Genomic DNA, 25,021 nt, shown 5'->3' on the forward strand with positions numbered 1-25,021 from the left:
CTTCTTGCGAAGGCGCTCACAAAGTTTTTTTTTTTCAAAAAGATACTATGCGAAAACGTAAACCGTCTGGGTGAGGAAGATTAACAGAAATTTATTCTCAACCAAGAAACGTGCATTTTGAGACTGACGTCACGTCAGAAATCCCAATTTGTCTCCTGTGTGAACGCAGTCGGTAGGAGAGGCTCAGGAGTTTGAACCAACCTCGACAAAGAAACGTCACAACGTGCAGAATTGAAGCACAGCTGCTGCAGAGCCGTAACGGCCAGTCGGTGAATCAGACTTCCACCTTGCAAGAGTGCTGTGCCCTGAAGTGTGATTTTAGTACCCCGTGTGGCTTTGAATATGATCCCGAGGCACCTCTGAAATTAACATGAAGCGTAAAAGCGAAAGACGGAGATTGGAGTCGAGGAAGAAGCGTTTTGTGGTCAGACGTGAAGAGGCGGAGCCGAAGTCCGATATTTACATCCGTATCACAGGTAGGAAAGAGAAAATGCTTTCACCTGCGTGCTCTTGTGGTACTGACGGGATATTTGTGACGGCGAAAGTGTCTTTTATGCGTGTATTTCTGTGCAGTGTCTCTTGTCTGGGACAGCCGCAACCTTGCACATTGGGTGAAAATTTGCTTTTAACCTAAAATGGCGACACCAGGCAGTTTGGCACGGTATTTCAATTGCATTTTAACAAAACCGCAAGTCAACCCAATATTAGGCTATTGTTATCCGTCAGGGTCATGTTTGCAAAGTTTACCGTCACTAAATCATCAACGTTTATTATAAACCCTGTACTCTACTGAAGTAGCCTGTTTGACTATAAGCAGGTAAATAACACGTTTATCCTACTGCATGCATAGTGTGATACTACGTTTAAAAGGCACTAATGTGAATGAGACCGGTGTGAATTAGTAGTATTATTAAAAGCCCGTTGTTTGTGGACAACATGGACGACTGTGCTTTTGAGGTGTCACAGTCGAGTTACAAAGTAAAAAATTTGATGGCCATTTTACGTTTTAGATTTAACCGTTTTGCTTGAATGGGAAACTTGTTTTTTTCAAGGCATTGTGAAAACAAAATGAAAGAAACTTGTTTTCTTATATGGAAAATAGCAGGACTCCAGCTACTCACTTTAAAGATTTGGACAGCGGTGCCTGTTTCAAATTATATCGCACAGACCTTGATTGTTAAGGCATGCAAACAAATGCACACTTCTCTCAAAAACCTTTTCATGACTCTTAATAAAAGTGGGGTTTTAAGTTCTCCTTTTGATTGGGTTTAGTTTAGATGGTCTGTAACAATTACTGTTGAGAATACCCCGTTACATTTTCAGCTGCCAAACCTGTTTGAGCATAGTTACTTAGTAAAAAAAAAAGTCTGTATTGTCATATGAAGTTATGCTTCGTAGAATGGTAACGAAAAATCTCATTCTAAAGTCCAGGCGATAGTTCCATAGTGCAGAGGTTATCGCTTTTGGAAATCTGCCGCGTTTGCCAAATAATGCGATATTCGAAAATACGTTCCGGATTCAAGACTAGGACAATTGTTCTATAGCCTTGTAACATTTTGGTCTTTGGTTAAATTGAAAAAAGATACTGCCTACTCCCTTTCAATCGACCATCTGTTACATAACTCGAATCTTGCAAAAAAACGGCTTGTTACAAATGTATCTTGCTCTGTATCTTAATGCCGACGTTGTCAATAGAAACAATAGGTATAAACCTGAAATATAAAACTCAATATGAGCGAGTGATTAAAAATGTTGTGGATTTTCATTTAGTAGTGTTCAAGCGTGTCTCCTGTCTTTTTAATATTTTCCCGTGGCAAAGAGTACAATGGGAGTGACTGCGGTTATGCTGAATTTGAGGCAGTAATCCGTGGTATTTTTCCTAATTCCTGAGAGAGACCGTACATGAACCTGATAAACTGTTAATATACCCCTTCACGGAGAGAAGAATCCGTTTTTGAGCAGTAAGCTTATCATTCTTTTCAAAGTATTTTGCACCAATGAATCTGGACGGAATAGTGCTGTAAGGAAAAAAAATTAAATTACCATACCAGTGCTGACGACTTGGCATTTGATCATTTCAGTTGTGTTGAGGAGGAGATGCAGTCTGTTTAGATGGAATGACATATATTTATGGTCTGTAAATGAATGTGCTAGAAGCACATTTTACATGGGATTTAACATGGCTCAGTAGTAGATGCTACCCTCCAGTACAATCACCTCTAGGCCATTGGATAAAATACCGAAAATTTAAATATTTTTCTTTCAGTGTGAAAAGCTTCTCCGTTCTGCGCCGACGACTGAGATAGCTGTACGACAATATCGGTAAAGGATCTTCCCAGACACTCCGGAGAATATGATATCAAATAAAATACAACTTCTTGACAACTTTAATAAAACTTCCTCTTTTTTCTACCGCCAGACGTTTTACAACATACCCTCACTTCGATGTAGTGCCCAAAGGGTCCCATTTAAAAAAAACACACAAAAACAATTGCATCTCTGGTGCGGTCTGGTTTATACATGGTTAATAAATATTACATTGTGATGTACAAATGAGCACTTATCTTAAAACATGCATGAAAGAATTAAAGCCCAGTTTCTAGCAGCTCATCACTATGTATTTGTGTCTTTGTTATTGTAAAAGAGTGCACATTTTTCTTTTATTAGCTGATTAGTGTTAGATTACTATTCCTATTAAGAAGACAGACCAATCAAGGTGAGTTTTAAGCAATCACTTCATATTCCATTTAATTTAATTAAACGTAAGGACAGCACAGAAAAATCTTACAGTTCCATTGTGCACATTTCTGCTTTGTGCAAGTTACTGTACTGTCATCTATGTCCACCAAAAAATAAGAACATAAAAAAATCAGCAACGGTTCAAGAAATGTGTGACAATTTTATTTTTAATTGTGACATGGTTGCTCTGTAACATTTTTATCTTTTGAATGACTTTTTTTGCATCCTTGGAGACTTCAAAATGTGGTAGGCCCATTTAGCCTTGAAATGTGACTTTTGTATTGGCCTTTTGCCTACATTTCATGAATTTAACAGTGCACTTAGAAAGAGCGACAGAAAAAGATTTTGTTTTATAAGTAAGCGATTGACTCATCCTGGACTCGCTAGATGTAATCTTTCAGCAAATATTTGCATTTGCTGTTACATGCAGTATGGAAATGCTCTTTTTAACAGATGCGCATATTTACTGAGTGTGTGTCTTTGGGGTTCATTATATTACTGTTTTTGTATGTACTGCATACTGAATTACATCTGGATTCCCTAAAAGATACATGGTGTTGCAATGAAGAGCTGTATTCACATGGACCAAGAAGTGTTTTTTTTTTTTTGTATTACTACACCATCATGCTTTTGTAAATAGTTATAGTCTGGACACTGTTTTGTGAAAATCCCAATAGGTTATTCTCCAAGTTAAAGATAAAATGTGCTTGATCATCTCTCATATCCTGAACTCCTGCAAGCAATTCATGCTAAATCTTGTTTGAAGAGGGTAGGCCAAGCTATGAAACAGTTATAGCCATCTTAAAATCCCAATTTAAATTTGCCTGAGGGAAGTGTGAGCTGGGATTCTAGAAAGGTCCACAGTTTATCTCTGCCAAGTTCAGAGCATAATTATTTTCTCCAGCAATGATGTCTATCTCCGTGTGTAAAACTGTGTCCAGTTATCAGCCAGAAGGAAAATTCCAGTCCGAATTCTCCTGTTTACCGTTCAAAAAGCAGTATTTTTTTCTATTTTTATGTAATCAGCTCAAGTCAGTCCACAAACTCCATTTGTCTAAGAGGCTTACGGCATCGTAGCACGTTTGATAGAGCAGTGAAAGGAAAGGACAATCGGTAAAATGTAAATAGCATAAGATAAACAGGATGTGGCTGTGTAAAATGCAAGAATGGGGAAGAGCAGATTTAACTACACAGCTGAGATACAAAGATGGACAGTTTCAGCTCTGTCTGCTGACCAGTACAGTAGTTGACAGCAACACATAAAAATGTGCCCAAAAAACATGGGGTTTCGGTGTGTTAAGTGCCACTTACAATAAAACATTATTTAAAATTTATTGGACAGTTTAACACTGTTATCGACTGACGAACATCGTTTAAAAAGTATAATACCTTTAAATGACTTTGGAATCTGTATTTATCATTGCCGGAAAACTCCACAATCTGCAGACATTTTTTTTTCTCGTCTCTTGCAAATATGTCTTTACCAGTTCACCAAACGTTCGCTGCTTATTTTAATAGTTAATGATTACATTGTTCGATTTGACCTAAACGTTGCAGGATAAACATATCCACATAAAACTATTTTCTTCTTTTCAAAAGGCGTTCTTGTTGCGTTATAGTTTACTTACATTTTTTTTTACCTGACGTACTTTTGAGTTTGAGCAAACAAAAAAAAAAACTGAGACTCGCAACAAAGGTATGCGGATCGTATCTCCCTACACGCTTTAATCAATGTGTACACTGGTGTAGCAAGTAGAGTTTTCTATTGGCTGAACAAAGCTTTTCTCCTAGCAACGGCTTGGGCAGCGTTCCAATTAGAATCTTCCATCTCTTTTCCGCAGAACTTGAAATTCCGAACTCTTGTGTCGAGAGATGATTGGCGGGTGAGTCGTGCAACAGTGTATCGTTTGCTGCAGTTATGTCGTCGCCGAGCCAATGGGTGTTATGAGCAGAGGCAGAGGAAGATTAGCTGGGTGGTGCAAGGAGCCAGGAGTTTGAGGGACCTCGAGTACAGACGTTTTTGAGCTGCGCACGGTATCTTTTTTTTTCCGCTCTTCTGGACAGAAAAGGGTTGCTTTATTTCGTTTTGTTTCGGTGGGGTTTTGATTTCTTTCTGCGGAAAAGTTGCAGCGTTATGGCGATCAGGGTTTCACGACAGCCCGACTGAGGAAGTGCACTTTTTTAATATCATCTCTCCGAATTAGGGGGGGAGATTTAAAAAACTCTACAGTATACTGTACGGTGCTTGAATATCGCTTTTTTGCCATTAGATTTTGTATGTTTTTTACTAATGTAATATTAGTAACTATTAATGCGACATCCCGTCAATAGAGGTGAATGATTTTCTAGTTTTTTCTGAAGAAATAATTGACGGTTTAATTAGTACTAGCGCCTAGTTCCTTAATTGCCGTGACCGTTTTTTAACAGTGCAGCCATTAACACGTGCCTTATCGATTAGCATTACCTTTTATTTCGACTTTGTTACTTCTCAAAACAAGGTCTCGGGGGGAAATTATTATTTTTTTAATAGAATGGCGGAGGACAATGTCATGGTAAACGCAATCGAATTCATCAAAGGTGAGTTCAGACTTCACTGTCGTTTTTAATTGTTGATTTGTTTTTTGTTGTTGTTGTTGTTGTTGTCTTTCAAAGTCCGCAAAACAGAGCCCTCTCCGCACCTTGCGGCAGATAGATTGAAGTTGTATCAATCACGGTTAAGTGCGGACACATCCCGCTAGGGGCGAGAGATCTCCAGATCGGTGTTTTTCCACAGCGACTGAGGGTCGTGTGTGTCTGCGAGGGTACACCTGGGTGCGAGATGAAGATCTTGGCGTGTGAAACGTTAGATGCACGCGTTTCATTTTGACACAAGCCGCAGAAATGCATCCGTTAATAAAGAGTGGGGTGAGGGTGGCTGTCTGTTTTTGTAATGGCAGCTGAATGTGAAATATGCAAATATGCAATTATGTTTTTTTTTTAAAAAAAGGCAGGGACGTGATTCCGACGAGGCTCGTCTGACAGCTTGAAATCAACTCATTTCCTTTTTTTTCCCTTTGTCTTTTGTTGACTCTAGACAAAAAGAAGGGACATTTAAACTATGCTTTTATTTCTAATTTGGTGTCCTCTCTTTGCAGATCAGCTGTATTTTGTCATTCTTCAACAGAAGCCTAAAAGTACCGCAGAGAGGCACTTCTTCTGTATAGATGATGAGCTGTCTTACGAGAAGTGAGTATGATTAGTTTGTGAATTCCTCCTGTTTTCGCTTCAGGGAGGGGGAATTCCAGCCTGTACGTATCAATATTCTGATTTCTCATTTATTTACATTCATGTGCATCTGTTCGTTCATAGGTGATGCATTCAGTGAAGTAAAATGTAATGTAGTATTTAGGCTAGTTTTATTTTCTTGATGGCATCCTCTGGCATTGTCCATATTGAAAGTATGCAGTAAAGATAATGACAGGCCTAGAACAATCCTCAAGGAACAGCCTCATCTCCTAAAATTGTTTTCTCCCTTTTGCTTGCAAAGAGACTTGTTAGCTGTTACTTTAGTAAATGCTGGAAACACGCTAATGCTTTTCGTTATTTTTCATTTGCAGTTTCTATGCAGATTTTGGACCTCTTAACCTGGCGATGTTGTATCGCTTTTGTTGCAAGCTCAATAAGAAATTAAAGGTAAATATATTTTCACAAAGGCTTAGGATTGCTGCGTAATCGTGCTTGTAGAAGCCTCGGGGTTGAAATTTTCACTAAAAGAATCTTGTACTATAAACCATGTGGATGATAAAAATGTCAAAGCTGAACCAGTACAGTGAACACCAACAACAGCCCTGCACTATACAATTAGGAAGTGTGTTGTCAATAAAAATATACCAGTGTAGTTTCTTTAATGGGAGTTCATCATTTATAATTAAGTCTCTTCCTCTAAGAAATGCAGTCTGTGGTGTTAAATTGACTGGGAGATTAAGGATGGAAAAAATTGCCGTCTTCGGTTTGATTTTTATTTTACTGCAGTATTACTTTTCTCTCCTACAGTTACCTTTCTTCAAGCTTTGAAAATTCATTTCATTTGTGTTGAACCGAGACAGTAATTGAAACTTAATGCACTGTTTATCTTTTGCGACTTATGGGGACAGAGTCATTATTTCTTTTGTTGTTCTTCTGGGATTCAATTGAAAGGCTGGAAATATTTAAGTCTTTGTGATTTTATTTTTTATTTTTAATGGGACACATTCTAAACCCCCGTGTTACTGCAGAACATCTCTTAAACTAATAATTTGGCATACCAGCCACTTCCACATTGTAGCTAATGAAGATCTTTTTTTTTAAAACAGTCCTTCACGCTCTCGAAAAAGAGAATTATTTTCTATACCTGTGGTGACCAAAAGAAACAAGCCAATGCGGCCTATCTTATAGGTTCTTATGCAGTAAGTATATTTTCCATTTTTTGGGGGGGAGTTTGTGCAGTGATTACCAATATTGCGTTTCATTTTCATCAGAAACCATTTGTCTCTAATTCACAAGCAGACTAATAGATCTGGAACTAGCAGAACAGTGATCATCATTTTTATGTTGTCTGAATTATGCTCGTTTAAATAGTGAATGACGTCTATTAGACTTTCTCTGTAGATTGTAAAGGATTTTACTCATCAATTAATCTTGGGGGGGGGGGGGGAGCACCAACAAAGCTGATAAAATCACTTGAATGGGGAGCACAATTTATTTTTTCAAATGTGAAAGCTACTACCTGTCCTCCCTACTTTTCCTAATTGCCGTGCCAAATACTAGCATGTAAATAGCACTTGCTGCTATGATGGGATGTTTTAAGAATTTGCCCTTGCTCTCCCTTGCTTAGACCTGATGGTTTTCCGTATTTGGCTTGAGTGTTCTCAGATTGCCGATCTTGGTCTGGCCACCGGAAACGATCCAGTTCACTGGCAGTGCAGACTGATGAAATCAAAATGCAACTTCTTGAAATTTAAAAAAACCTTGTCCGCACACAAACTTGATTAACCTTAATCTTCCCTTTTTTCATGCAGTAGCTTTCCTCCCCCTCCAGGAAAAAGGACTGCACAGACAAATTGCTGTAGCAGATATTTTTTACTACTGCTCAGACTCTGTGGACTTTAGATCTAAATGTTGGCTTTATTGCTTGTTTGTTTGGCCATGCTCCTGCGTCACACCTTGAATATGAACATCTGATTTCAGAATATTAATCAAAGCTTAATCTTTGTTTTTCTGAAGCTGTTTGTGTACTCGAGGATATTTGACCACAAAACAATTCCTATAATTTTTGTTTTCTGAAACTGGATACATGGCAAATCTTTTGTTGTACTGAAGTCCTAAACTGGTAAGAGCCATAACCAAGTGAAGCTCTTTCCCAACGAACATTAATACTTTAGATACAGTTTGTGGATTCCTAATTCATGCCCTTGGGTCTTTTTAATAGGCCTGTGCACAGGGCTACGTCTGAGCCAATAATGTTTAAATAAGCCACGAACTCAAGAGTAGTAGAAAAATAAAGAACAGCCAGAGACATTCATCTCTCAGGGCACTTGTGTCATTTGGGTCTCTATCAGTTGTAAATGTTGGGTTTAAAATTAAGCATATGGTTGATGTTATTTTCATCTGCCTGATCTCGTCTGCACTCGTTCCTATTTCTTGGACAGCTCAGTTAAACATAATTACTGTTGCCATTTTCTGTTGTTAAGGTAATGCATTTGAAGAGAACCCCTGAAGAAGCCTACAGCCTTTTAGTATCTCGCAACACCACATATTTGCCTTTCAGGTAATTTCCTGTGTCTTTGTGTTTATTTTGTGTAGTTGGGGAAATGCACAGGCTGCAGCTGAAAATGTTAGTACAGGAAAAGCCTGACTACTGGGTTAAGAGCCTTGAACAAAATGTAATATTGTTCAAATAAAAACAATTATAAATGAGAGGAGCCAGTTCAGCTCATCGAGCTCGTTTAGTAGTAGCTATCGGATTCAGTTAACTCGCAGAGGTCATTTGGGAAAGAATCTTCAACAATGTGGCTGAGTAGCCCGTAATGCCACAATTGTTTTCTTAATCAAGTACCTCATGTTCTCGATTTTAGTGTACTTTTACAATGTTTCAACTTGTGTCCTCTGGTTTGTGCTTTACTGTTTATTCCGAAAAAAAAATTGTTGGCATTGTCAAAGCGTTTGAGGATTTTGAATATTTATCAACCTCTGACCTTGACTATAAAGGTGCATTTCCTTCAGTCTGGTAGTGAGGGGAAAGATGCCTTGTATGTTAAAATATTATGTCCATGTTGAGATTATTCTTTAAATATTAGTTTTGATTAGAGCTTCTATTCAATTTTTTAATTTTGTTTAGGAAATCTGTGGATTTTTGCCGCTGTCTGGCCGAGATCTGTTTGCGAAATTGTTTAGTGATTTACAGCAAGGACTTTGTATTTTCTCGATAGGAACTTGCTTTAAGATTTTTTTTTTATAGCAGGAAGTTGAGTTTACAAGTTGCATAGTTATAATTACTCAAAAACATGAGCTACACCAAGATCCTGATTAACTTATGTTCTTTTTATTTTCACAGAGATGCTTCATTTGGCACTTGTTCATACAATTTGCACATCCTTGATTGTCTCAAAGGAATACATAAGGTAAGAATTAAATTGGACATTGGCATAATGTATATGTGTTTTTGAAATATGTGAAATTCTTATTGCTTATGTGCTTATTCAAAATCTGCCGCAGGCTTTGCAATATGGTTGGCTGGACTTCACCAAATTTGATGTAGAGGAATATGAGCATTATGAGGTACAACTTTTTTTTATAAAAGAACAGTCTACACTCTTATTGCTTAGCTTTGGTCTCTAGTAACTCAAAAGATGGGTTTATAATTCCTATTAGTAGCAATGAACTAACTTCTCAATTCTGTTATTTCTTACGATATTGAAACACATTACAATTTCAATGGATGAGTTGCTAGCAGTTCTTAATTGGGTGTTCCTCATCCTTTAAATCTAAAATTAATGTTGCTTTGTGCATAATTAAATCTTCTTTATGGATGCATATTAGAAAATATATGCCAGTTGCTCGGTTATAGATTTGTATAATTAACTGAAACATGGGTATATAAGGAATTTTACATGCAGTGTTTCAAGGCTTGATTTGTGTGGAACATGTCAAAACAGGCTATTCTTAACGGGTATTTTAAAATTGTTCTAGCTGTCTTGTTCTATAACTCTGTTAACTACTAATATTTTTGCACAGAGAGCAGAAAATGGGGATTTTAATTGGATAATTCCTGGGAAATTTTTGGCCTTCAGTGGACCCCATCCCAAAAGCAAAATTGAAAACGGTATGTTAAGAAAATTATACTGTGATGCCTCTCACTTGATTAAGGCAGTGTAGTTTGTAATATTGATTACATTTTGATAAACATGATTAATCCTGGTCTCTGAAACGTATTGTCCTTCCAATTGTATGGATGCATTGCTGCCATATTGAATCGGTGGTTTCAGGGTTGATGGTGAAGGTCACAGCGGGGGTCTACTACACACAATCCCATTACACACATCGTGAACTTCTGCTTTTACAGTGGAACTGCAGTCCCGATTTCTCAGACCGCTTATTAAATCTCAGGCAAATTTCAAGTTAAGCCCAAAATCCGGAACGTTATGGAAGAGTCGCCACGTGGTCACACACTCGCATTTGACGAGTGTGTGACCTGCTCACCACGCATCGCGACGTGAGCCGGAAGGGCCTCTTCCAGTCGCCGTCATGGCTGAGGCAATGTGATGTATGAGGGAACAGGTACAGGCGGTGCAGCAGACGTTTCGCGGTAGAAATGTTCCAGCGTGATCTGCATGCAGAGTTAGCAGGCAAGTCAGCAAAACGGTCTCGAAATCAAAAGTAATATTTCTGTTGGATTAAGAGAGATGTAAAGGAGTAGGCTTGTCAATAAACTAATGCTACAACATGTCACCGGAAGTTTTGTTGCCTCGTTCTAAATTGCAGAACATGGTGCTACACATACTCGGAAATTTTAAATTAAGTATTTTTAATGTAAATTAGTTGCTGTGTACCTTTTTACATTTATTCTGGTTTGAAATGCAGTCATCAATGCTGATTCTTTCTAACGTTAAAATATAAAAATAGCGTTGTAGTTCTCCTTTATTTTTGTTGAATGGGCAGTTTTTCCAGTCTGTGCACATAGTCCATAAAAGATCAAAGTCTTTTAGGTCTCTGAAGTAACTGTACATCCGTCCGTTTTACAGGTTTTCTCTGTATACTGCGAATCATATGAAAATATAGGAATTCAAGTATTCCATATTAATTAGACCTGTGTCATTTTAGTATTGCTGAAGGATACGTAAAGGGTAAATGTATAAGAGCTTCTGATTGAACCAAGCACTATTAGCAGAAATTGAAAACTTGCAATTAATTTTACATTTTGCAAGTGGTAGTTTGTATAAATTAACTTTTTTTTTTAATTTATGAAACGGCACCAAACCAAACCAGGCAATGTTATAGAATTAGATTTTGGATTTGTGCCTGAACTGTATAAGACAAACTAAATTTGATATTTACTAGGATTTTTGTAGGTGGACACTTACTGACTTTTTTATATATATACTGCTCCCTTCATCAAGAAAGCTACAACGTTTAATGTGTTCAAAACAGAAATGCTGTGTGGCCTTTCTTTTCCTTACAGTAGCTAAAGAGATACCAAAGTCAGTACAAAGAATGACTGGCATCTTGCTATGTATGATTTTAATTTCTGCACTGTTGATTATCATTCATTGTATTGAAAGACAGGTGAACTAAAATCATAGCTAGTTTTTCTAAAATATTTTTTTAGTTTAAGGCACAAACACAATGTAGTATCCAAAGAGCAGCATTCTCTTATTGTGCCATTTGTTGCTTGGGAAGATGGTTGGCTCTGCATTGCATCCTGATGTGTGCACGCGATTACTGATTACTGAATATATCTTTCCTCAAAATGATCCATTTGTTTTTCACTTACATATTGTTGGTTACAAGATCTTATTACAGGTGAGTAAAGGTCTGACATGATTTGTCATGGTTTCAGCCTTTACATCAACAAAATTTCAACAAGGATGTGTAGACTTTTGATTATCCACTGTACACCCCAAATTTGGAACCTAGATTCCCCAGACACTTCATGCACGTTTGAGGTATTCTTGACCAATGTTTTGGGCCATGTCAACAGTCCTAACACCCTGCAGGAATCCGGCAGGCTTCTCTCCAGGTCTTTTGTGTCTCTTGGACCTGGGGGCATGCCACGCTCATTGGGCACACCCAGTAGCACTGCCACTGGAACTGAACATGGGCTATGTCGCCGATCTCATTGCCTGATATTGGCCTGTGACTGTAAATGTCCCTTTAACTTAGTGAATGCAGCAAACTGCTGTTCTTCAGCGTCATTAGAATAGGTTGGAGGACTGTGGGTTTATCTGTGTGGTAGCTGCCAAAGCAAACAAAAAAAAAACAGTGCATCATAAATAAATTGACTTGATTTCCATCAAGAATTAATGATGTCTCTTTAGGCATTAACAAAAAAGCATGGCAATATTTTTAGATAGTGATATTTCTCTTGATACCTTGCTCAGAAATTGACTGCTTCACATCTTGACCACAGACTGCTATAATAATTCTTTGTTTTGTTCTACAAAGGTTACCCTCTTCATGCTCCTGAGGCCTACTTTCCTTACTTTAGAAAACACAACATCACTACAGTTATTCGCCTAAACAAGAAAATGTATGATGCCAAGCGGTTTACCGACCTTGGTTTTGAGCATCGCGATCTTTTCTTCGTTGACGGGAGCACACCAAGTGACGGCATAGTCAAGAAGTTCATAAACATCTGTGAGAATGCTGAAGGTGCCATTGCTGTTCATTGCAAAGGTATTGTAAGCCTGCTTTTCAACAGTGCATGAAACGGTGCTTGTTGCCTGAAATTAGCAGACGTCTTCATGATAAAACTGTCTGTGTTTTAAAGCATTCATTTTCATGAAAACTGCAACTCTTCCTTCCAGCTGGGCTTGGCCGAACGGGCACTCTAATCGGATGCTATATGATGAAACACTATCAGCTAACGGCTGCTGAAGCCATTGCCTGGATTAGAATCTGCAGACCAGGTTCAGTCATTGGCCCTCAACAGAATTTTGTGCAAGAGTAAGTTTAAGAGTTTAATTGGTATTTTATTTAGGCAAGGGAGAGATTGCATAACATATCTTACATTTTAAATCTGCAGACATTTTCTCTTAAATAGGCTGCACTCTGAAGGTCAATAAATGCCTAAAAGAGATAGTATGTGGACATTTCAGTTTGTTACTGGCCATAGGACTCAATTTTTGTCCCTGCTGTAAGAAGCTAATCTTTATATTCAAATTAGCATGCCTAAACTAGACCATAATAAAATATCTATTTGTGAATTTAAGAATTTCAAGAGCATCATGGAATTATATTTGTTAGTTTGCAAAGCAAAAATAAAAAATGGAACTATATATATATAGTAAAACAAGAAAGCAGGTAGAAAATAACCAATTGTTACAGTTTTGTTCCTTTTATTTTCATCTATAGATTAAGCAATAGGGTAATAAATCGTGCCCAAACTTGTACAAGACAAACGTTTATGTACAATAAAGAACACAACTATTCAGTAATTACACTGTGGCACATACATACTATCTGTATGTTTGGGAGTCAGGAGTCCAACTTCTTATAGGTTTAGAAATCCAGGATTCTGCCCATGTAATCCAAATACACATTCATAACACGTTAAACAGGCCAAAGTGCAAACAGCTGATAAAAATGCATATTTCAAGTGCATGAATCTCTCTGCCTAAACATGGATGTTCATAAATGAATGGGAACCAATTTCTAACAATGCATCATTAACATAAGGGAGAATGTTTGTAGCCTGAGGATTCTACTATATAGGAAACCGGAGTCTCCTAGAATCAATTAGACTGCAAGTTCTCTTGTAATAACATTGCCTTGCTAAAGTTTTGTCTCCGAGACTGATCAGAACAAGGATTACTCACAAGGCTCAATATTTGGAGAAAAAGGAGGATGTTTCTTCTTCTCTTCTTGTCCTGCTCGTTTTCCCTGTGTTTATGCTGTGGTTCTTCCGTATGGAAGCTGACTCAGTGACCTCTCTTGGAATTCAGCCAGTCACTGTTGAAAATGTATTCTTAATTATGGCTGTCTAGGTGATTTACTGTTTTTGGTTAACCATAATAAATCATTAGGAACATACTTTGAATATCTGTGCCTTACCCTGTGTTTAGTTCACTTAGCCCCATACTATTAAAACCTCTAAACAAAAAACATTCTTAGTCTTCTGAATAGTTCGATCTTGCTGGGAAATGCAAGTGTAACTAAACTTGATAAAATGTATCAAGTGAAAATGTTTGGTAGACTTATTTCAGTAATCAAAGAATCTTCTAATTTTTCATTCTGGAACAGAAAACAAGAAAGCCTTTGGGCAGAGGGACGTCTCTTCCATGAGAAAATGAAAGAGCAGGAAAATGGAACCAGCAAAATTTCGGTGACGAGAATCCTGTCAGGGGTCGATGATATTTCAATCAATGGTAACAAGAACAGAACATCTGGAAAACTGGAAACAGAAGTGGTACTATTCTTTTCCTTGTTTTTGTGCTTCGTGTTTGGTGTACTAAAAGTCTGGGTTGCTGGTACAGACTATTTTGGATGTGCAACTTATTATATTGTGAAATTTCAATATCTGCTTTAGTTCAGAACAGCCTAATTAATGAAAGTAGTTGCAAATTTGAGATTTGACTGGTGAAAGTGTTTTTTTTTATTGAAACTCAGCCTTCTGTTTCTGTTTGCCTTGAAGTATAATGATGAAGAAGAAAGAAACGGTATTACCCAAGGAGACAAACTGCGTGCTTTAAAAAGCAGACGACAGGCCAGAGCTTCCACAGGATCATTATCGTAAGTGTCTCCCTTGACACCTTCATTCAACACCACGTCCACGTTTGTTTTAATCAGCGCTCTCCTTTCCATCCAGGTTCATAAATTGGGTGGTGGAGAGTTTACTTTCAGGCTTAAAAATGTAATTTAAGAGATGCAGAAGAGATGCAGCAAAGTAACAGGGGCATTAAAATAGTCAAAACCCATTTATTTGCATACTTAATGGTGGTTATGAAGTTAGTGACTTTACCTATAATATTACAATAAATTGTGAGGAGTCTGCTTATTTGTAGTGCATCTTCAGATGGAGAAACAGGCCACAGAAACATGGAGGCAGTTACGCTTTTAGAATAAAGTTCCATAGAATATACCTGATGCTGAACGGTCAATAAACAGTTAATTTGTTCTGTCTAATAAGGCTGATGTAAAGTGTATACCTAGCAAAAGCTACGTCTCTGATAGCTGGCCTCTAGTCAGCTGCTGGAGATTTTGTTTGTACACTTTCTTCAAGTCCCCAATGCTCACCAGTAACAGACACAAAAACAGCATAGTTTATCACTGTATCTTCAACAGTCTTACTGATTTCACACCCACCCTGTTGACACTAATCAGTATGTTATTTTTGGCACAAACATGAATGCAATGGCGCAATCTGGCGTGCCTGAAAATAGTTAACTAAAATTGATCAATCTGATATGATTTGTTCTGTAACTTCAAAAAACGGGCAGATGAATATTGCATTTTCTGTCTCATTTCATTCCATGCTGCCTCATCTTACATGGATCATAGGTTTCTTCGTAATGAGAATAGATTTCACTAAAGCAGGCTATAATGAAATTGTTACTTTGTCTTGCTGATATTAAAATTGATCATTTCCTCTAAAAATAAACCTGTTTCCAATGTATCTGCAGTGAAGCATTTTAAGCCTCATGGTAAACTTTATTCCCCAGTCCCTTAAATACATGGCAGTGGGTCAAATGCCCTGTCATCAGCATATTGCACAGCTTGCTCATACCATGGCAAAATCTGTGTCAAAACTGTGATTATGGCATTGAAAATCATTTTATTACACAACAGGCAAACAGTAGTAAAATGCTGCAGTCTCCTCAGTGCTATCTGGGCTGAATGTTGTCTCACATTGAAAAGATAACACAGCTTTCTGCAGTGGTGACTGTGAGGAAAATAAAATATGTGTTTCCAAGGTAAGCAACCTTTTCTTGAATACATTGCCTGATGATTTTAATGTAGATTTGTTCTTAATTTTTCTGAGGGGTTATGTACAGCCTGTGATTTTCACAAAATGACAGATTGACATTGACAAGTATACTGATCATGTATTCTGTGAGAACTTCTTTTCTTTTAGAGACTGCTATGCTGTACACTAGAAGAATGACTTTAATTTTGTAACATCACATCAAATATTTGAATATAATCGTGACAGAATCATTCAAGACATTTATCCTTCTCTCTACCCCTAATATCAAGTAATTCTAAGAGTGTGGCTGTCTAAACCACAAGCACGTCAATAGTATTTGCGCCTCTACGTTCAGTGTGATGGAACACTTGAACTTAATAAAAACTGAGACGTGACAGCTGGGTGTTATGGGCACCTAAGTCTATTCTTTGTTTAAATATGTACTACACTGTTAACATTGATTGTAGAAGCATATTCTAAGTATAATAATCCAAAAGACAGCTATACGTTTTCTTAACTGTCATATGGACCTTTTTCATTCTTTAGTCTTTGTCCTTATAATGTATAAAAAGCAATAGGTATGAATGGAGAGCATACTGTGCAACACGTTTCTGCTTATATATGCTACATTTTAACTACTGCAAACATTTCTCTTTGCAAATGGGTTTAAAAAATCAATGTGAGATTTAAAACCACTTTTACTTTCTGAATTGCTAGTTGTAATTTGTCAGTTGTTCCTAGAAATTAAATATAACTTTATAAAATTAAACGTTTTGTATTAAAATGTTTGTAATTAAAATTGTGGACCGTCTATTGAGAGGTCTACATTCCTACATCTGTTTTTTTTCCTGTTGCTGCTGTCAGACATGGCTCTCTGTAAAATTATACAGCACTAATTTGATTTCAAAAGTTTTAGCTCCATTCTATGACTGTAGCCATTTTATACTCCAGGTTGCCATGTACGAGTAGGAATGTCTTAAAGATTCACCAGCCCTTCACCATCCTGTGGTGTGTACAATAGGAAATGTGTGATAGATTTCCATTCCTAGATGCTTCTCATTTAGTTGTAAATTGTCATAGGGGAGAGAAAATACAATGTGATATGCAGATAACCGTGAGGGCATGAGCATGGTTAAGTTGAAACGGTTTCCTGGATTCTACAGCTTCTATCAAACTTGATGGCTGTCCCCACACTCGTGTCTTTTGCCATGAGAGGTGTAATTACACACTTCTTGTGCCAGGTGTTCTGCTACATTTGATATGACTTTTCCATTCATCCGTAATGTAGGATGAACGTTCTTGAACCACTGCCATCCTGTCAAGAAGAGTTCTGTACTGCACTATATTTCTTCTCATGTGGGGAAAATATATGAAGCGTGTTGAGAACTCATTAGAACATTTTTTAATGAAGGGGTAGAAGCGGCTGCAAAGGATTGAAAAGATGGCTAAAACCCTCCGAAGTCCTTGACGTGTTCTGCCTTTTGCATGACCCTTCAAATAACATCTCGTTGTGCATGGCTTGTTCGTGTATTTGCAGTGTATTGGGCAGCATTGTTCTTTCTAGATTTCATTAATGGCTTGGAAGGTTTTTGCTTCTCCACTTTTTTTTCTTTTATTTCATATTTTTCCCCTCCTTCTAGATGGCTGGTAGCTATGCTGTTCTCTTCACTGTGTAGCATTGTCATCTGGTGGATTGTTTGTGGCTTCCCTTCTCCCATCCTACTTATCTGTCTAGAGGGGTTAGGATTATAGTAATCTCCCTGGAGCCTAACAGGCATCGCCGTAAGTGCTACTCCCATTTCTGTACTTTTGTGGGTCAACAGACTTGGCATTTTAACAATTGGATATTAAAATGTAATGATGCTGACCATTTGCAAAGTGCCGCTAATATTTTAAAACGCAGAAGTAGAACTGAACTCTTTCCCATAGGAACCTGAAAGCGATCATACCTCCGTACATTGTCATCTCACCGAAGCCTGAGCTTCGAAAACAGCTGTTTTCATTCTCAGATGCATGTAGGAGCAAGTAGGCATGCTCAAGAAGAAAAAGAAATTCTGGAAACTAAAATGTAACCTGGCTGATGTTCAAGAGAGAATTTGGCCTTGCTCGCTTGTTTCAATGTTCAGATGTGAAGGAGGGTGGAGTCTGACAGATATTACTGGAGTAGATCTAGGACTTAAGAGTACGAAGACGTTCCTAAACAGCAAAATAAGGACACAGTTCAATCAGTCAAGAAATGAAGGATACAAAAAAGTGCAAGTATTTTGTTTTGTACCATTAAAATAAATTTCTGCTCAGTATTGCATGAGCCAAATAACCTGGATGAAGGTGAATACCTCCATTTGCGGATTACGGATTCATTTTAGTTATGCTACTGTTATGTGAAGTGGGCATTGTGTTTTTTGAGATTCCTGCCCCATTTCCAAAATCTCCTTTAAAAGGGGATAATGGCGCTAGCCTAATGATGATATCGAGCTCCATTCATGTATTTCATATTTGTAGTAGGGTCAGTTTCAGACTAGTGCTGAGAAATTCTGACAAGTTTAGAGTGAAGAACTGTTTCGTTGACTGATGATATTTACATTGCCCAAGGCACTTGCTCTCTACTTGGAGTGTTAAGGCTGCTTGTTGGCTCTGTTTTTTAGGCCCAAGGGCAATATTGTTACACCTGGGTTAGCTCTTTTCAGTGTCAAGTAAACACGGCCTTCTTTGCTTCTTGCAACAGAGGGAAAAAAAGGCAGAATTGTTGCTTGCCTTCCTTTGTGCTGCTTTTCAGTTGCTGCACACAAAGCCAGCCCTGGCTAAGAAAACTGCATTAAGATGCTTTTCTGCAGTTACTATGTTTCTGCTGAACCTACTGAATTTTAATGTGAGACTTTATTTACAGCTTTACTTCAAACGTGTTTGAAATACATTACATTGTACCATTTCATATCACTGTCACTGGACTGTATAGACTTGATATATCTGGTGTTTTTTAAAGTAATTCAGTAATTACCAAGTTAAAGCATAAAACATGGAATAAAGTCTTTAATAATTTTTAAACCATTCCACTGAACATGAGTATCATGTGCATCTAATTACATATGTATTTTATTTATCCACATTACTCCTGTAACATGTAATCATTCTCATTAACATGTTCTGTATATCTTCAGTACATGAATGTCTGTCCCATGCATTAACGTTATTCTGTAACTAAGTAAATCTTTAATGGAAGCATTAAGAAGATCTTTGCTCAGTGATAAAAGGTTCCATGCCAAGACCAAATTTTAGTGGGTGTGTCATGTAAAAGCTTGAAATGAAAACATTAAAAGGAGTAAAATGAAGACCAGAATATTTCAACTATTATTCTTGAGGAATAATACAGATCCGTTCAGAAAGTCCGTGTTGCTATTTTCATGTTTTTATTTACTTAGCAACCAGTTGTAAGTTACATGCTGTTCTAATTTTCCTGTGCTATTGTTTTATCAGCTTTCCATGTTTCTCCAGTCTTAGTGCTCATAATACTCTTGGGGCTTTCGTAGGTGCATGGCATTCAAGTCCGATTGCAAGCTCTAACAGGGGTAAATGTCTGCAGCTCTTCTTTGGGATTGCCAGTGGTTGAGGAATACTACAACATTTGCATACCATTTCCTTAAGAAAATGCCGAAGGGATCTATTCGTCAGTCTTGACTATTAATCGGTTATTTTGTACATTGTTTTGAGACTCTGGTCACAAGCTTATTTAAGTTTAGACAGTGAATGTATTGATGGGGTGCTGTAATATGTTAATGCTTGTTTTTCAGATTGGAAGAGAACAAAATTCATACTCGGTCATCATCGCAGTCATTTAGGTATGTTTGTAATCAAATATTTTTATAAACAAATTTTCAAATAAAAAAAACTTTAGTATTTCGATTATTTCACACAAGAAGGCTTTTGTTACATTTTTATAATTTAGTTTTTTTTCCTCGTTTTAACGTTTTTCATACTTGGTATTAATGTTTTCTTGTCTTGCTCGGTAATTGTTTAAAAATCCTGTAAAATGCAGTATTTTGATTTTGGCATTCTATGCTGTAATCCCCAAACCTGGAACTCCCTTATCTAAACATTCAATTTCCTGCTGCTCCCTGCAGACAGACCACTGTTATCTCATTCTTTCCTATTTCACCTTTATCATCAAAGCGATGAAAATGATTTTGTTCTTTGCAGTTTTTCTAATGTCGTACTTAAAACTGGTCAATCTTTTCAATCTAGGATTATTTTGCAGTCCAGTGTGCAGAGCTGTAAGCCTGTAAAATCACCAAGCCTGTCAAACAGCACAGATGCTAGAAAAAGGACTAGGTCTACAATGGGATATGATGGTTTGGGGAGGTCAGTGATGTTTTTCATTGATAGCCTTCTAATGTAATTTTCTGGTCATAAAGTCTTATATTCCCTAATTTAAACCAGTAAAATGATTTATTTCAGGGGCATTCTGTGGCAGGACCTTTTATTCTGGTCCTGCCTGTCTCAAATTTAAAAGTGGATGTTTTGGATCATATTCAGGATTGACTTCTGGTATGCATTATGCAGTCTTGAGTATAGTTTTTGCATGGCTATCTGAAATTGTTTTCATTGGTATTAAAACTTTGGAAAAAACAGATTGCTTTTGATAAAATTACAGTAAATGACTCTTGGCTACATCACATTTTTCGCTGATTTGCACATATTGTAGCTATTATAACTACAGATGTATTTGAATTGTACAGGGTAGGTATTAATTTACCAATGTGAAACATCTAAAGCTTTGCTCAATGTTTGCTACTTTAGATACCATTTATGGCACATCTTTATATGCTGCGTTAGGTTTTGAAAGAAAAAATAAATCAAGAAATACATCTGTTCTGCAATGTATTCTTGAACCTGAAATGCATTTATCAGTCAAAATATTAATGCTTTCAAAAAATAATGGTAATCTTTCATGTGACAAGTTATTTTTTCATTTGATCCATAAATATATTTGCAGTAATTTTGGCTCTTGAGTAAAACATTTGTTTTTTATCAAACATGTTATGTTTTCATAGTTAAAGCCAGTGTTTGAAGCAAACTCAACAGAGCAATAGTTTCCAAACATATGAATTAACCATGTCTTCCTTCTGTAACAGCCAATTGTTAAATTCTAGGCTAGCCAGATCCCTAGGCAACTTGCATGTAGTGACTAATGACCAGGATCCAACCCAGAAAGAGGCCATTTCAGGCTCTAAAGTTGTAAGCAAAGCAGACAACCAGATGAACAACCTAAATGCCATTAACAACAACCACAACCCTCAGAAGGCAGACTCAGATAGCCTCTCCACCATCTCCTAAAGTGCTTGGTGCTTCAGTCATTCTCACACAGTAAGTGTGTACCTCTTAATTGGTTTCAAAACAGCTCTTTCATTTTTCAGGATAAATTAACTATCCCTTCTTTCTCCCTGCTCTTCCACTATTGCCTCATACAGCTCTCAGACCTCAACAGAGCTATAGCTTTATTGAATTTGCTCACACTGAGTAATAGGTCCTGGTTTTCTTTTAAAAATGCCACAGTCCTGTCTGAAGTGCCACAGAAGTGTGTGTTCCACCTCTGCTGCGTGCATTTCTGCCTCATTTCGTTCTTGGCTCCAATAAAGGTTTTGTGTTCTGTCTCGCTCCTTTCCCATTAACAGCCACATTGTTCCAAGGGGAAGGAAGACGCGACGCTCTTTACAGCAAATGCGCTTTATGAGATTATGGTACTTTTGCTTTCTGTCTTTTCTACTTCTTGCTGCTTTCTCCTACTCTGTTAAGCAAAGAAGTGCAAAGCATTGTTAGAACACTGATAATACATTTGCTCCAACATTTACTCTGAAATTGTGCTTTACAGTCCTTTTACTAACCATAATGTTAAAAATAATAATTTTGCACAACCATTGGTGGGTGATAATCCAAAATAAATTGGAGAAAAGTTGTGTTTTCTTTATTTGACCAAATTCCATGAGTAACTATGAAGTGGAATACAGTTGTAACTGTTCTCTTTAATGGACTGGAATTCAGCTGTCTGTACTGCAGATTCCACACAAACAAACCAATGCCTTAGGCTCAGTGGTACAAGCCACTTTTGTACAGATTGAATATTTGAATTAATGAATACAGATACTTCATCTGTGTTAGTAATAGTAGCTTAATGATATTTATAAAGGTTTGATTTTCTTTTCCATAATAGTTCATTTTTTTAGAATGGATTATCCAAGAATTTCAAATAATTCTGTGCAAATTCTTTTAGTGTTAGTATCTTCAAGAAAAACAACTCGTTTAGTTTCCATTCTTTGGAGTGGAATGGAGGGTGTATCTAAAATTGAGAGAAATATGCTTCAGAACTTAAAATAAGCAAATTCTGGGGCTGGGCTTCTTTTCTCTTAGGCCCATGAGAAAGACCTGTTTTTGAAAGACCAATTTCATTGCAAAGTAGACTGCACACATTTCAGAAGTATCTGTCTACATCAAAGGGTGGAAAGTTGGGGGGGCTTTTACAAATTTGCATGAAAATTTTATTTTCCTTGTTAGAGGTCTGACTGTTTTGTTTTTTTTTGTTGTTCCCCCAGTCATTCCGTACCTAAAGCAAGAGCTCCGCTGCTTCGCTGAAAAGGAACAGCAGTGTCTTTGCTGGGAACACCTTGGAGGCAGTGAGCAGTACACCGCAAGCAGCTCAATGTCTCTGCGAGTCTGGTACACTGTACTTCTTACAGCAAGGGCTAACCTCCTTATACAAAGTCAAGGACATTTGCTTTACCACGAATAGTTTTATATCTGATAAACTGGGGAAAATGGACAAACTGAATAGAAAGCTTTATTCGGTGAGGTTTAACTTTCACACATGGCCCGTTCTCAACTTTCAACAATGCTAAGAATGTGCAGTGTTTAGCCTGGGCTTTGGAAATCGGAGCTTACTTCCATTGTACAGGGACCAATTGTGATGGCAATCGTCATATTGCTTTAATTCCTTTAAAATCATGTGATGACTGTAGTGTGCAGAAAAGTATAACTATTAAATGTGGCATGCCCGTAACTTTGATATATCTGTGAGATGCATCACACTTCAGATATTTTCTGATATTGCTGCATCAGTTCATTTTAGGCCTTTACTGTCATTGTGACTAAAACTGAATCTTTACACCAGTTTCAGCTTTCCGTAAAGTATTTGAAATTTATACTGTATATACGTAAACCTTTCATATATTTACAAAACATAATCCCAGATCTTGTAATTTTTTATATTCAAATATTTATATTTGGTACTCAGATTTTTAGATTTGGATCAAGATTGAGTTTTATTTTGATGGTGAGTCTTTTCTTTCAGTTGTTGAAAGTATGTAAATTTAAATCATGTAACTTCATTGTATAGAATAATTTTCATTTGTTTTCTGAACCATGTATTTCCATTTTTTACAATGTATACATTATCACTGGTATTATTGATTATTGCAATAAAATCCTCATGGTCATATTTGATTTTTAACAATGTAGTCAAGTTGTTTTTAAATCTGACATTTTAAAGCTGAAATTTTTTTTTTTAAACTCAACAAAATCTGACAATCCTTAAAAATTGGCACTGGGTTATGTATTTTACAAGTTCTGTTCAATCTTATGTTTTCACTTTCTGACCTATTTATGCCATTCAAACTAGTAAGTTTACATTTCTTATGTAATTAATTCTTAACCCAGAATGAATGTTTTCTTTTGTGAATTTAGCAGGACTTTATTTTTATGGTTCTGGGACTGTTGTGCTTCATAATCTTAATTTTTCTTTCAAATGCCTACACTCAATTCCCAAAGCCACATTTAATGCAGTTTTATCGATAGCATACCCATCTTTAAACCAAAATGTTAAAGAAGCTGTCATTTCTATCATCTGAATCTACATGTATCTCACATTTTCACTGTTGCTACCAGTCTCGATGTTAGTTACATAAGATACCACTGCCGTAAACTAAATAAAGCTGTGGAACCATAAGGACAGAGAGAGAACTGTAAACAGGGTAGTCAGTGTAATGCTTATAATCTTTCAATCTTATAATGATTGGGAGTGTCTATGTAAGGTATTTGATTATGCTTTTTAGTTAAAAGAAATCTGTTTTTTCAGTGCTAGGTTTCTTCACTGGGTAGATCACTTGCTTCCTTGACCACAGTGAAATTTTTCCAGGTCTTTAGAAATTGATCTGATACCTACATAAAACCTACTGGATTGGGTACCTCAAAATAGAGTGGTTGTGGGGAGAAGCTGATGTTTAAGAGACTTCACATTTTGAAGACTTTTTGGCCTTGATAAATCTGTTTGAACATGTTAATTAATTGAGCAGATATTACAGTTTAACAGTTTCTGGAGGAAAGAAAGGCCTAGTTCAATGGATGAGCATATCTAGTATCGAGGTAGTTGGCTAACCAGTTTCCTTAATGTCTAGAGGAATACAAGCGAGTGTTATGATAAAGAACAAGGAGAATGAGCAGGACAGATAGCCAACAGATACATCTTAAATTTTGATATGAGGTTAAGGCCTTTGTTGGTCATATGCCGAATCATGATATTACTCCAGATTGTAATAAAACCTGCTTAACACAAGTGTCTGAAGGGGAAAGCTGGGATATTTCTGAAAGGCACAGGCTGCAAACTGCTCTAGCCAGCGGCACACTCGGAACCCAATAGAGACAATTATCTTTTTATCCAGCCAAAGTCTACAGAGGAGAAAATACAGTTGTAGTCGTCAATAGTTCCAATAACCTTATTCCCATCCTGCCGATGGTTATGGAAGGATGGCACAAGAGAGGTGAGAGAGTTGGAAAGCAGCAATGTTGAGAAATCATGGATAGAGCCAGAAAGGATTGGAAACTAGTTATATACAATAATCAATGGAATCAAAGATGTGGAGAGAGATGCTGGGTATTTTTTTGTTCCTGGCCAGAGGAGCACAGGAGTAAAAACCAAGAACAGCTCATACCACACTATATGAAAAATGTGGGAATTTAGGGTGATGATACTGGGTGTATTAGAATTGAGGCTAAAAGTTAATTATCTTCTGTGCCAAAGTAAGCGAGAATGGTGACCCCTATTAGAACAATCCTCAAGTACGAGGAAGAACAGGGGGCTGATCATGAATACATCATCCA

At 37.1% G+C, this 25,021-nt stretch overlaps 1 protein-coding gene across 11 annotated transcripts; it reads left to right on the top strand.

The window, feature by feature from the left end:
- The first annotated feature begins 122 nt into the window (after positions 1 to 122).
- Positions 123 to 23,378, top strand: cdc14b (cell division cycle 14B). Of its 11 annotated transcripts, none has more exons than XR_015936039.1 (16): positions 123 to 476; positions 5,874 to 5,964; positions 6,336 to 6,411; positions 7,071 to 7,163; positions 8,448 to 8,524; positions 9,311 to 9,377; positions 9,472 to 9,534; positions 9,991 to 10,078; positions 12,418 to 12,648; positions 12,780 to 12,918; positions 14,215 to 14,380; positions 14,606 to 14,703; positions 15,760 to 15,884; positions 17,518 to 17,659; positions 19,666 to 19,713; positions 22,462 to 23,378. XR_015936039.1 is itself a non-coding variant. In XM_088630005.1 (16 exons), exons 1-15 carry the CDS (start codon positions 371 to 373, stop codon positions 21,206 to 21,208), a joined length of 1,662 nt encoding a protein of 553 aa, XP_088486131.1. In that variant the 5' UTR covers positions 123 to 370; the 3' UTR covers positions 21,209 to 21,238; positions 22,462 to 23,378. The 11 variants fall into 11 exon arrangements, 8 of the variants coding, with proteins under 8 accessions (XP_088486131.1, XP_088486132.1, XP_088486135.1 ...); XM_088630005.1 differs by lacking the exons at positions 15,760 to 15,884; positions 17,518 to 17,659 and adding exons at positions 20,117 to 20,233; positions 21,007 to 21,238; XM_088630006.1 differs by lacking the exons at positions 15,760 to 15,884; positions 17,518 to 17,659 and adding exons at positions 20,117 to 20,233; positions 21,025 to 21,238.
- The last annotated feature ends 1,643 nt before the right edge of the window (positions 23,379 to 25,021 follow it).

Source organism: Lepisosteus platostomus, chromosome 4, assembly GCF_059453375.1.
Source record: "Lepisosteus platostomus isolate fLepPlt1 chromosome 4, fLepPlt1.hap1, whole genome shotgun sequence".
NCBI classification, from domain to species: Eukaryota; Metazoa; Chordata; class Actinopteri; order Semionotiformes; family Lepisosteidae; genus Lepisosteus; species Lepisosteus platostomus.